The sequence below is a fragment of the Pseudorasbora parva genome, chromosome 18 (genome assembly GCF_024679245.1).
Source record: "Pseudorasbora parva isolate DD20220531a chromosome 18, ASM2467924v1, whole genome shotgun sequence".
NCBI classification, from domain to species: domain Eukaryota; kingdom Metazoa; phylum Chordata; class Actinopteri; order Cypriniformes; family Gobionidae; genus Pseudorasbora; species Pseudorasbora parva.
This window is the reverse complement of record NC_090189.1, coordinates 24,813,478-24,827,128: the sequence shown is the minus strand read 5'-3', so window position 1 is coordinate 24,827,128 and position 13,651 is coordinate 24,813,478. Positions and strand designations below refer to the sequence as shown.

Below are 13,651 nucleotides of genomic sequence, written 5' to 3'. Positions count from 1 at the left end.
CTTATTGGTTCCGTAATAAGCCTTTAACATCTAAGGAACCTTTCCATTGCACACATGGTTCTTCCCATCTTGAAATAACAATATCGTCTTGAATTATTAATGATGCAGTCTTGAATATATAATCATCTTGAAATAATGAGATGAGATTTCAATGTGATATTTCAAAAATAATGTATAATTATTTTACGTTTCATTATATATTATTATTTTGAAATCTCATCATTTCACAATACAATTGTAATTGAATACCATTTCAAAACTTTTTAGTTATTTTAAGATATACAACACCTAGATACCATCTCAAATACATTTTAAATGGTATCTCAAACTGAGTTTGTATCTGGGGTATATTTTCAAATATCTCCACATACAGTATATCTGGAATTATCTAGATGCCATCGTGTAATAACGGGATCTCTCAAAATGATGAGATCTAATTGAGTTATGATCTTTTTTTTCCCAAAATATCTTGTGCTGATTTTATATATATAAATTATAAATATTTATAATTTATTAAATTATAATAAATATTTTAATTTTATATATTATAAATTATATTTATTATAATTTATAATATATAAAAATTATATATATATATATATATATATATATATATATAAAAAAAAAATATATATATATATATATATATATATATATATATATATATATATATATATATATATATATATATATATATATATATATATATATATATATATATATATATATATATATATATATATATATATATATATATATATATATATATATATATATATATATATATATTTGATGTGCCAAAGCTGAATTCAGTAAGCTAGCAAGCATAATTTTGCCTTGTTTCCACAGCAACGTAGGGATAGGCCAAAATGTAAGGATGGAATTATGTGGAGTAAATCCCGTAATTACTTTTTCTGTTTGGATGAATGTTATGAAACAGCAAAGGCAATATTCTAAATGATATTTTTAGTTGAGTCTCTGTTAAATTTTACTATATTCACCGAGACATGCATATTAAATCACCCCATACATTTTGTAATATGCATTTTATGGGCCGAAACATTCCTTGTAATGGAAACACGTTAACCTAAACAAGCTGTTTTGATTGCCTGGCATGAATTACTTATTTGTTTATTTTTTATTTCCTCACTTTTTATTATTCCCGCATGCAATTCAATCCTCACTTGCCGTTTAAAAAAAAAAAAATTATATATATCTCCCCTCTTCCAGAAAACAATTTATGAGGTAAACATTTTTATGGCTGTGTTATTGACCCATTTAAACAAATTGAACTCTTGAAAAGCACTTTCATCCAGATTAAGCCAAACAGGTGGAGGTGAACGGCCATGATAACAGCAGGAACAAGAGCACAAGTATGAGAGGGAGGCAGGCAGACAGACAGAAAGAAACGGAAGGGAGTGGGTTAGTTGCGCCGGCAACGTCACGCCAAAGGGAGACACGGGAGCCTGTTGCTATGCCAACGCAGATGGGCCACCGCATTTCAATGCAGACGTCCGCAGCAGGCCTCTCCGCGTCAGACAGCGCCGGCAGTGCAGGCAACGACGCCTTGCATTTGCATTCACCGAAAATAAATGTTTACACGAAGCATACGCTCCTTTTTAAAACACCAACACCTCGAGGCTACCGCCGCTCCGTCCGCTGCTCTGCTCTGTGGGCTCGCAGCCGCTCTACCTGTTTCATATTAAAACGTGCATCGCTGGGAGGGAAGTGAGACTTCTCCATGAGCCATTACTGTCCGTCTTTGTGTGTATCTCTTGGTTAAATTAGCCGAATAAATCGCTCCCTTTCACAAATCGGGGAGAGCGAGTGAAATTGACAGTTGTGGGAGACTGACTGCTCATCGGCCCCGAGTGAAACGGCTGAATGAAAAATTCCTTAATGCAACTCAGCACAGAAGCTCGAGACCCAAATCAATTAATATTTAATAATTATTTCTGACTGTGTGCTTGTTCCTTTTAGTTAAGGCTGTTGAGCAAGAAATCTGAATGTAAACATGGCGTAAATGCCTCCATTTCACAGTAGAGCGGCTCCGTAAGCTTTTTTCTCACCGTGCCGACCGTTGTTTAAATATTTGTTAACAAGGTGTGTGTTGCTTTTTAATACCCGGGTGGTTGTGTGCTCCCCTGCTATCTGTTGATGCAGTTGGTTTTTTCGATCTACTCCATTACGTCCCGGTTTGTAGGTAATTTCATCTTCATTTTTCAAATTTGAGAAGTCACTGTGGCATAAACTGTTATACGAAACAGATGTGACAGCTGTGATGTGACTAGTGACGGATGGCACTTTTATAAGCTTTTGTGACTGAAATTAGAATGAATGAGGCAAAAGAACACCATTTCAGGTGGCAGGGAGAAACTGCTAAAACACACGCAGAAGAGAAGTCTGGATATGGGCTCATTTATAAATAAAAGTTCTCTTTATGTGTCTAAAAGTGAGAGAGGCACATAAATGATGCATCGTCTTCAAAGGTGATGCCTCTTAGTATATGGGCATCATAACATAAGGTGTCACCTCACCAGACCAGATAACTACTGCATGAGGAACGACATCTTTGCGGTTTTTGATGGATGGATGGATGAAGGAATAGATTAGATGGAGAAGATGGATGGTTGGATTTGCTTTGGACAATGGTTTGCTTCATTGGTGCTCATGCTTGTGGTTTATGAATGTCATAACGTTTATTAAGTTGAATTTGTCTTATTGTTTTGAAAATGTTTGGATTAAATGAGTTTGAATTGAATTTAGTTCCATTAATGAGCCCTGCATAGTACATGCTCTAAAAATGGCCCAAGTTTAAGTGCTTTTTTTTTAAGGGGCCATGTATATTTTAACTGCTGGACACCATTTCAATTTTATAAGTTTCACTCTTTTTTTTATTTCTTTTTTTTTAAACGCTTTTTCCTTCACTGGCATTTAAAATGTTTTCTTTTTTGAATGCCTCTGCGGTGTGACAAATGACTTTTCAAATGTACAAATAGTCCATGCGCCCTCTCCATTAATATGAAGTCATAAAAGCTGCATGAATAACAAATGCAATTATAAAAGAATTAGCAAAAGGCTGTTTAAAATGCTTTTAGATGGAGTACAACACGTCACACCACAGGACATGTCAGCAAAAAAGTATTCATGCCTGCTTAACCCTTTCCTGAAATAGTTTTTGATCTTTGCCATGATAAAACATAATTTTTTTGAGCAGCTTTAGCATGCAGCATTGCACACTGTAGGTACTAAAATATAATTTGCTATAATATGCTACAGTATAATATGATTATTATAATATGATTATTATAATATAATATTATATTTATTATTTATATTAACTGTATTATATAATAATTTTGAATAGTTGTATATTTTAATATTTAAATAAAAAAAGTAAAGGCAATATTCCAAGGCTTTTATTTGTTCTAAAATACATGTGTCGATGTAGTGCAATATCACAATAATGAGCATGTGTGGTATTGTTATTGTGGGAACTTCAAAATACTGTGAATAATTGTATATTATTAATTATTTCGATTTTTTTTATAATGCATGTTGAGTGAAAGGCTGCGTTTACACTTGGCATTAACATGTGACCTGTATCCAGATGTTATATACATACACATGGAAAAGACACGTAAACATGCTTCTGATCGGAATGCTATCCGATCAGTGTGTCCTGGTCGGGAGGTTGTCGAGGACGCATTGAGATCGGACCTCAGTGTAATGTAAACGCGATCCAGCCATCGCATCTGAAGTCATGTAAATCCCAGCCGACTCTCTCTGAAGGCTGCTGGAAAATAACGGACACACACAGTTTTGACAAGAATTTAAACGTTTTTCACCTTGACAATAGTTTAAAACCGGTTACATACACTTACATGAGATCCTCTGTGCCATCTTTCACTTTAATTGTGCAACAATATCTGAATGAGGTCAGCGCTGCCGGTGCAAATCAGTCGTGAGATCTAAATGAAGAGCTGCAAGCTGCTCAAGTTAACGTTACTTACTGCCAGAGGATCGGAATACACAATGAATTTTATTTTTAATGTTATGTGTTTTTTTGCTTCAGCATGTTTATTATAAATAATCTTTCATTTTTGTGCTTTGTCCGTTACTATTTTAGCACTTAAACCTGGACGATATGACTCATTGAACATGGACAATTAATCAACTTTCCATGAAGTTGTAAAATATTAAATATTTCTTCATTTTACAACTTTGATCTGATCAGAGATTGTATCAGAAAGTGAATGAAAGCAATACAAGCATTGTTTAATTTACCATTGTTTAATTTACCATTTGTACCATTTTTACTCGTACATCAACCAACAATGTGTTGCATAGCTATTTAGTTCTAATTAATGCTCTTTGTGATATGTTTGGTTGCATTTCTTTAATGTTACATGTAGCCTACAGTTATAAATTATAAATAATTGCACGCTCTTGCGTCAGAATTAAAAAAAAAATCTTTGTTTTATCATACAAGATTAATGTTGGAAAACTTAAACTGGTAGATTAAGTACTCTATTTGAGATGTATAAATTTGTGCATATGAATAGGTTACATCATAATAATCCTATGCCTAGTGCTATGGGCACTACCTATTGAGAGAGGTTAAAGCAAAAGTTGTTTTACACTGTGGTAGTCCTTTTACAGACCTCATTTAAATATTTAGCAGGAAACCAAAATCTGATCGGAATATCCAGATACAGAGATCACTTGATGAGAACGAATGTAAACTCGCCATGTCCTGATTGACTGATTCGATCCGAACTGATCCGGATTATAGTGATCGCATGTTAATGCAAAGTCTAAAACCGGCCAAAGAGTGTAGCGAGTGATGGAGAATGCACATTCCCCCTCTGACAGTAGATGGCGCTGATGAAATGGCTGCGCTACTTTCTGATTCTGAACAGAATTTAAATGTTTCAAACAGCCATTCAGATTTTCGTATTCACTATGGTTTTCATCACAGCACCAAACGTAATACTTATAGATTTAATGGACTACCTATTTACAAATGTTTTTACATTTTAAACCAGTTATTAACATCAAATCTTTTTTAAATATACATAATAATACTTACTTTGTGTTGTTACCTTGACAGTAATTTGCACAAAAAACAAAACAAAACAAAAAACAGAACATAAAATGAATTAACGCTGCTGCAAGGATGCTTCCTAATACAACGGCTGAGGGAGTGATAGCAAATTTGACATTTTTATCTTTTCTAACCAATGTAATCGACCTCTCCGTATTTTCCCCTCTTTTGGAAAGTCCTGAAAATGTTATCGTTGATTTTTGCTATTAGAGGAAATGCTAATACAAATATTTTAATCATATTTGCTGGCGTATCCCATTCACTGCTATAGAAGTTTACCCAACTATAATAATTTCCATGAGAAATAAGAATTCCTGAATCCATGAAAAATACTTCACGCGTGTATTAATATTATTTGCTAATTTCAACATTTACTAATACTTTATTAAAAACAAAGTTGTATCTGCTTATATTTATGTTTATATGGACCTGAAATGAATATATGAATAGCTGTATTTTATAGCTGTACACACACACACACACACACACACACACACACACACACACACACACACACACAAAAAAAATTATGTTCATTAGTTAACATGAACTAAGATTGAAATTCACTTATAAACCATTTATTTATTTTAGTTAATGTTCATTTTAACATTTACTAATGTATTATTAAAATATTGCTAACATTAGTTAATGCACTGTGTGAACTTAACATGAACAAACCATGAATCGCTGTATTTTTGATATACTAACATTAACAAAGATGAACTAATGCTGAACAGAGGTTAGTTCATGTCAACTAATGCATAAACTAGTATTGTTAACTAACACAAACTTATTGTAAAGTGTTACCCATTAGTTAACTACTTTAGTAAAGATGAACTAAGAATAAACAATACTTCTACAGCATTTATTAATTTTTATTTTATCAATTACTAATGCATATTAAAATCAAATGTTGTATCTGTTAACATTATTTAAAGCACTGCACTAACATAAACAAAAAAAAAAAAATAACAGCTAGAGTTTTTTAACCTTAATAAATGCAATAAAATAAAAGCAATATGAACTGCAACAAATGCATTGCTCATTTTTAGTTAATACATTTACTAATGTTAACAAAAGACCTCATTGTAAATGTTACCGATAATGTTAATGCATGAATTGACCTAATGGGGCCTTTTTGTGTTACCTGTACTTTTTGTTCTTTATAGTCCACTTGAAACATTTGTATTGTTTTATTCTACTTAAATGTTTATAGATCATAAGAATTAAACCTGTCAACACTTTTTTAACTTAATTCATTACTGTGATAATATATGTATCGCGGTTAAAGCGTCAGCAATTATCAGTAAATTGGATACCGTAATGGATACTATTATAATGTGCCAATATAACATGATGCTATATATATATATATATATATATATATATATATATATATATATATATATATATATATATATACTCTCACATAATTTCACTTTAAATTACTTTGAATAATATTTAAATATCAAATTCAGCATCATATAATATTAAAAAATATTGTATATAATGTATACAGTTTGGATGATATATTTTAATATTTAAATTGGTAGTTATTTATTGCCATAAAATAATAAAATGACTTCGAATAGTCATCATATATTTGGATTTTTAAATGAGCAAAGGCAATATCAAAATTGAATATATTACTTTGCTTATCTAATTCTTAATGAAAATTCAAAGACAATAACCCCTTGTTGTAAAGCACTAGCATTAGTCTTGCACAGTGTTCAGATACCACCATTGTGCTTTCCTTAGATATGGTCTTTGTATCATTGTTTACCATATCCCTTGCGAGTTCACATATTGTAATTCTCCAGGAGTTGCAGCTCTTGTTCTGTTCTCAAAAACCAAACCATCTTTTATCGTCTCACTCCCTTCATTTGAGATATTTTTTATGGAATTGGCTGCACAATGACTAGTAACTCCCAGCTACAATGATCTATTCTACAGCCGCGTTATCTCCCTAATAGACTGCAGCATAGAAGTAGCAGGGCAAGCGACGGTAGCGTGGTAATTGTCAAGGAATCACACAGGAACATCAGAGAGAACAATGACACTATAACTCTGCTTTCTATAATCATAATATTCCTTTTGTTTCACGGAAATGAAACGCATAGGCTACGAGAGCTCCAAGCAGGCCCGGCCTCTTTAAATCCGAGTTTGTTTTTGCCATGCGGTTCCTTGGAGGTGCATTTGGAATTCGAAGGAAACGTTCTCCCTTTTCAATTAAATATCGCCTTGAATGTGATTCAGTTCACCAGAGAGCGTTCGCAGCTAATGTGTGGCATTCCTGAAGGTAATCATATCACTCACAACACGGAATGAGCGCGTAAAGGCGTAAATTGAGTTAATGTGGATTTTTTTTTTTCCTTTCTGATCTTGTTGGTGTGCTTTTGCTTCCCTGGCTTGTTTGCTGCATTCGGTAGGAAATGCAACCCGATTGACATCTCGCCAGTTTCCTGTGCCTGACCCCACCATTTTGGTCGGCTCTCATCTGGATTTGCATAGCAATTCCTCCTGATTGTCTTGTGCGTTTCTGTACGACTCTCCATCACATTAGTCGGAGTAAACAGCAACTACTGCACCGTGATTACAGAACTCAAACTGCCGGATAATGGCTCCCGCATCGGTGTGTGTAATTGATTGGTATTGAGCTGTCAAGCTGCATACATTATTACAGCGCTGAAATCAACTCGCAGGCTTTTGTCTGTTAGTAAGACGATAGACCGTCTGGGACGGCTTGCCTCTGTGCGCTTGGGAGAATTTATCTTGGTGCCCGCTGCTTTTTATGAGACATTTCCCCACTGCTTTCTGATCTCTCTTTGCTATTTTATGAGACTGTGGCTTTCGAATGCAACATTTATGGGTGTAACTGCTATAGCGTAGAAGCGTATGATCTAAGGAATGCTATCTGCCAAACACTAAATATGTGCTCCATTAGGAGAAAAAGCATTTTTTTTGCGAGCAAGTGCCTTTTTGGCACTTGTGCCAATTGAAATGCTTTTTTCCTTACCCTTTCCCCTCCTCCCTTCCTTTTCCCTCTTCAACACCTCTTATTACCCCCCTTCCCCCGAAGAAGTGTGTGTTTATTTTACCTTCCTCCTTTTTTCCCCCTCCTCCCCTTTGGTTTCCTTCAAATTTGGCATCCGTGTTTGCCTCAGGATGTCTGTCACAAACTGCAGTCAAACGTTGTGACAATGCTTTTCGTTTCCGCCCGTGCCTTTTTTATGACCCTCTTATTTCTTTTTTCCTTTTTCCTGTTTTTTCCTTCAAGGTCTGGCGCACCTGACGTTAAAGAGCCAAGGTATGGGGCCTCTCCCATTTCTTTTTTTTTTCTTTTTTCCCCCAATTCCCCCTTTTTTGTACCTAACCCTTGCTTCCACAACTCATTCAATCTACCTTTTTTCCTTCCATTTCTTTGTCCCGTTGGTTTCTGTGCCCTTTCATTCTCTGCTATCTGTGTGTTCTCCATGTGCGTCTCCTCACCCTGTCCTGTCCACTGGCCCAGCCCCAGGAGCAGCTCCTCTGAAGGCCACTCCTGCAGCAGGTAACGCTCTTACGCTCTCCCTCACATGTTTGTTTTGGTCCTGGTGTCGTGCGGTCACAAACCGTACCCAGAATGCACAGAGCCAGAGCTCTGCTGTCATTCTAGCTGTTTGGCCGTATTAAAATAAGATGAGTAGTTCTGACTGAAAGCTGCAGATTGAATGCATTTGTTTTAATATGTCCTAATTGTTTTTGCTTAATTTTCTGTCTTGATTATGGGTGTGCACTTGAAATGCAAATAATGTACCCGTTTGAAATGTTTCTTGCCTCTTCTTTCAGCTGAAGCGACTCATTGTGGTGGCTGATAACTGTCATTACACTATCTATTATACTCTTCACATTCTTTTATCTGCATGTTCGCTGAATTGCTGTGTAGTCAGGCTAAGCTTTAAAACTGCAATTATTTTTTTATAAGAGTAGTCTACTGTGCTGCCGCTTGAAATGCAAAAACACTTCAGTCAGACATATTTATCTAACAAATTTAGACAGAGCACACTCCCTGTCTGCTGCAATAACAGAAGACAGCTTGATTCCTTGATTCCTTCACTGACCTGTCAATCTTAATTACTTCAAGTGATTACAGGCCTATGTGAGATAAGCGTGGTTTGCTAATTGCGGGATTTGCTAATGATTGGTTCATGAAGCTCATATGAGGATGTATGTCTTCATCAAAATATCAAAATACCCCATGTGACACGGACACACACACACACACACACACACACACACACACACACACACACACACACACACACACACACACACACACACACACACACACACACACACACACACACACACACACACGTCCGGTTCACTATCTTTGTGGGGACTCTCCATAGACGTAGTGGTTTTTATACCGTACAAACTGTACATTTTATCCCCTTACACTGCCCCTGCCCCTAAACCTACCCATCACAGGAAACATTCTGCATTTTTACATTATCAAAAAAGCTCATCCTGTATGATTTATAAGCCTTTTGAAAAGTATGTAGGTAAAAGTAAACAATGTAGGTAATCTGTACTATCCTTATGGGGACATTTGGTCCCCACAATGTAATATAAACAAGGGCACACACACACACACACAAGTTTAGGTTTGCCACTCCTACTTATCCTACGATTGTGATATTGAAAAACCTGTGCTGTCCCTGAAAAAAATGTGACATGGTGTGGCACGGATTTTCGTGGACCGAACTGTTGAACTTCTCCCTCACTTATCACATTAAGGTTTACGATGAGCTTTGCGGCTTCGCAGAACCAAATGTAGCTACAGCATCTCACAAGTTAGAAAAAAAAGTGAATCGGATTGATGTGGGTTCGGGAGGTGGGACTCATAATATTGACAATTTGTGTAACAGGGATTACAGAATTTTCAAAGAACAATCTTGTAAGAGGTGTTTTCTGGTTTAATAAAGGTTAAATAAAATAAGTAAAGAAAAAAAAAAACAAGATGCAATCGGACAACAGTGGTTATATATGACTATATTTAGAAGGTTTCATAAAACAGTTTCTGCCAGTCTCATGTTTATCTTGAGCGCCTATAGAGTAACTATTAATGCGCTGATTGCCAATAAACAGACATTGATGCAGTTTCACTCGCCGTCTGCAGTTTTGACTGGGAACAAACAAACACACTTGCAGAACTCTGTTGCTGCTCCGGTAAAAAAAAACTGCATCCACTGTTTCCTTGACAAAATGACAGTGCTGCCGGAGCCTTCTGTATCCCAAACAAAGCTTGTTAATGTGCGCGCTCTTGCTCTAGTTCTGGTTGATGTGCGCACGTGTTCATTCGGGAGAAGTGCCCATACAAGTATTTCAACCAATATGACGTCATACAGGGCCATATTCTGAAAAAAATGTGTATTTGGCACAGAAATACTCATACATCATTCGTCCAACTCATTTTTTGAAAATTTGGCCATGTTTAGCATGAGAATCTAACTCTTTAACATTGTAAATAAGTCAGAATGCATGAAATGGCATTAGCATAATTATTGATCTGAATTAGGGATGCTCATTTCGGTTTATTTTCCCGACCAACAACCGATGCTCATTAATCGATTACTAACCGTTAACTGGTAAGATTATTATAATATTGAATTGGCATTACATAAAAAAAATACAATTGAAGAGTGTCTGTGACCCGTTAAAAAGACTTTTTTTGTGTGTTTATTTTATTGTGCAAACAGCACAGCTCAACAACAGAACCTAGATTCACACTAGAACCCTGCATTTATGCCCGAGCCCGACGGGACACAACTTTTTTACGCCCTATAGGGATTGGCTTCGGGCCAATTTTCACGTCATACCTAAACGTGGGCCAGGCTTCGGACCTTTTTTAGCCTTCTCCATCATTTTATATTTATTTGATTAATTAAAAGAAACAATGTGCTGCGCTGGTGGAAACGACATGAGACAATAATAGCTTACGCGACTGTCAAGACATGACTCGCACATAGTCCAGCAGCAGCGAGCGTTTCTTCAGCGGCTAGAGTTATGGCCTTTTTACAACTGTTTCCTTTATTAGTTTTCTCTGACCAGGTAGGCTATCTGTCTGATTGCGAAATGACCAGGAGTAGACATAAATGCCTTCCGAGATTCTTTCGAGACGCGTTTAATTCAGATTACTCAAACAAACCAATTCAGAAGGTGGTCTGAAAGCATTTTAGACAAAACCGGACAAGTGTACATGTATCTGGTTGTTTAAACAACGTGTACATTTTACACCTGGCAAATGGTTAAAAAATAAACGTGTGAGAGCGTGTTATGGGCCATATGTTGTAGTCAGATATATGATGGTGCTACTGCAACACGCATTGCCACAAATAAGTAAAGCAAGCCAACGCAAATGGCCGTAAATGAAACGTAATTTAAAATAAGTATCAGATGCTCAAAAACGTTGGGAGCCGTATCAGCCTGCCTCAGCTCTTCAAAAATGCCTTTTACTGTGATGGTAGCTAATATTATAGGCTAGTAGCTTAATCTTTCATTTAACAAACAAAATATTGCTCTAAATTAACTTAACAAATAAACGAAATGAAATATAACTAGTTTGACATTAAAAAACTAAACTAAACAATGAAGCCAAAAAAACAAAAAAACAAAAAACACGGGCTCCAGTCGGACTCGGGCCGAGATTTGTGAAAAGCATTAATCAAGGCTTCAGATGGCACAGATGCGCGAGGAATACAGAGACGCCTCGCTAGAGCGGCCAGCCTCGGGAAGCGACGTTCATTTGCTTTCCTACACCAGTCAGGAGCGTGTAGCCTACTACTGTTCTGTATTGTATAACCACATAGCTTATTTTGCACGTAACTTTGTCACCCTTTCTGTCGAAATGGTCCCACACAGTATGCTTCTTTCCCATTGCTTCATTTTGCGAAATATGTCTGTGTCGGCACGTGTGGTTCGTTGTAAAAAAACTTTTTTACCTGATAGTGTTAATCGGTCAAAATTCTTACTATCGGTTAACGGTTAAACGGTCAATATGAGCATCCCTAATCTGAATTATTGCTAGCAACAAATCGATGATTACTGGGTAATGGTAAGGACACGTCCCTCCTAAATACTATGCCCCTGATTTTCAGTATTTGAGTTTCTAATCTGGCGACTACAAAATACTAAGATGTTGTAATTCTCTGTGTTTGTTCATATCTTGAAATTGGCTTTATTCCAAGACCTAGTGAGCTGCCTTGATGCCTAAAGCCTACATAAACAGCTGCCTTCCAAGACAGCATCCTAACCATAATGGGTCCTCATAAGTGACTATAATTTGGAACTCTCTGAACATGCAGCAACTCAGCACGCCACATAAATGAGACAAGAATCACAATTGATTCCAATAGAGTATAGTTTTAACATGTTGCTAAGCTACTGCAAGCTACTCTAATAAGCACAAAGGTACTTGTTACACACTTATTTTAATGTATAGCCTTTAAAAAAAATGTGTGTGTGTATATATATATATATATATATATATATATATATATATATATATATATATATATATAGTGTGTGTATACATTTTTTTAAATTAATACAATAAAGAATGCATTACAAGTATATTGTAATCAACATTTCTCTAGCCCTTTTCGCCATCATGGATTTATATCTCCGCAATGCAGGCTGGGCTTTCTTTCTCTCATGTGGATTCATGGTTTGCTGCCTTTAGTATTTGACAAAGTAAACAATCAGACTCATTATGCTGTCTAACTTTTGGAACACTGTGCCACTGATGAAGCTTCAAAACGCTGCCTACATAGACATGTTTATGTTTTGTAACAGAACGGTTGAATGGCAGCATGAGCGTCCTTCAAAACCATGCCGCCTGCTCACCTGAGTAATTTGACCTCAAGACGGTCAGGTCGTTTATATTATTCATATGATCTGAAGACTCTCTTTTTGTCAAAGCATTAGAGAGTTTCCTAGGTTCCAGAGTCAGCTGAGGTCAAGACGAGAGACAGCAGAGAAAGAAGACTCTGCCCCTGTGGGCTCTGATGTGTAATAGAGACTTTTAATTACAGTGTGGGTGGGGGGAATTCGACCCAGCTTGTTAATTATTAGGTACTAATGAGTGACCTTAATTACTAGCAAGGATGTGGGACAGTAGTCTTCAGTAGACTTTATTTACATCGCACCTTTCAACCATTTAATGCAAAGAAGAGGAAAAAAAACCCAGAAGCCCATAAATCAGAAGAACGAGAGTAGCAGATGACCCAGCATGCCGTCTTTGCTTCCAGGCTTTGTCTTTTGAGCTGCAGCTCCACACAGAAAAACGAAGGCAGCCCTGAACGCTGCTAAAGGGATAGGGGCTCATTTTTCTCAGCTCGGCCTCTGGCTGTGCTCGCAGATCAAACGTTCCGAGATTGATCAGTTGGAGAAAAAAGGGACTTTTTTTTTTTTTTTTTTTTTTTTGTCAACTTTGCTGTGGTTTCATATCGACAGCAAAACCGGAGGGAGTTTAGATGCCAGCCCTGATATGTTTTGCTATCA

At 36.3% G+C, this 13,651-nt stretch overlaps 1 protein-coding gene across 11 annotated transcripts in view; it reads left to right on the top strand.

Moving 5' to 3' along the window:
- nrxn2a (neurexin 2a) overlaps positions 1-13,651 on the top strand; it is a 449,133-nt gene that overhangs the window by 95,001 nt on the left and 340,481 nt on the right. For 9 of the 11 annotated variants that reach the window (XM_067424404.1, XM_067424403.1, XM_067424396.1 and 6 more), the window contains exons 4-5: positions 8,385-8,414; positions 8,619-8,657. The exons of the other annotated variants lie outside the window; for them this stretch is intronic. In XM_067424404.1, the coding sequence (XP_067280505.1) occupies positions 8,385-8,414; positions 8,619-8,657 (69 nt within the window). The remainder of the gene's footprint in view (positions 1-8,384; positions 8,415-8,618; positions 8,658-13,651) is intronic. 11 annotated transcript variants of the gene reach the window in all.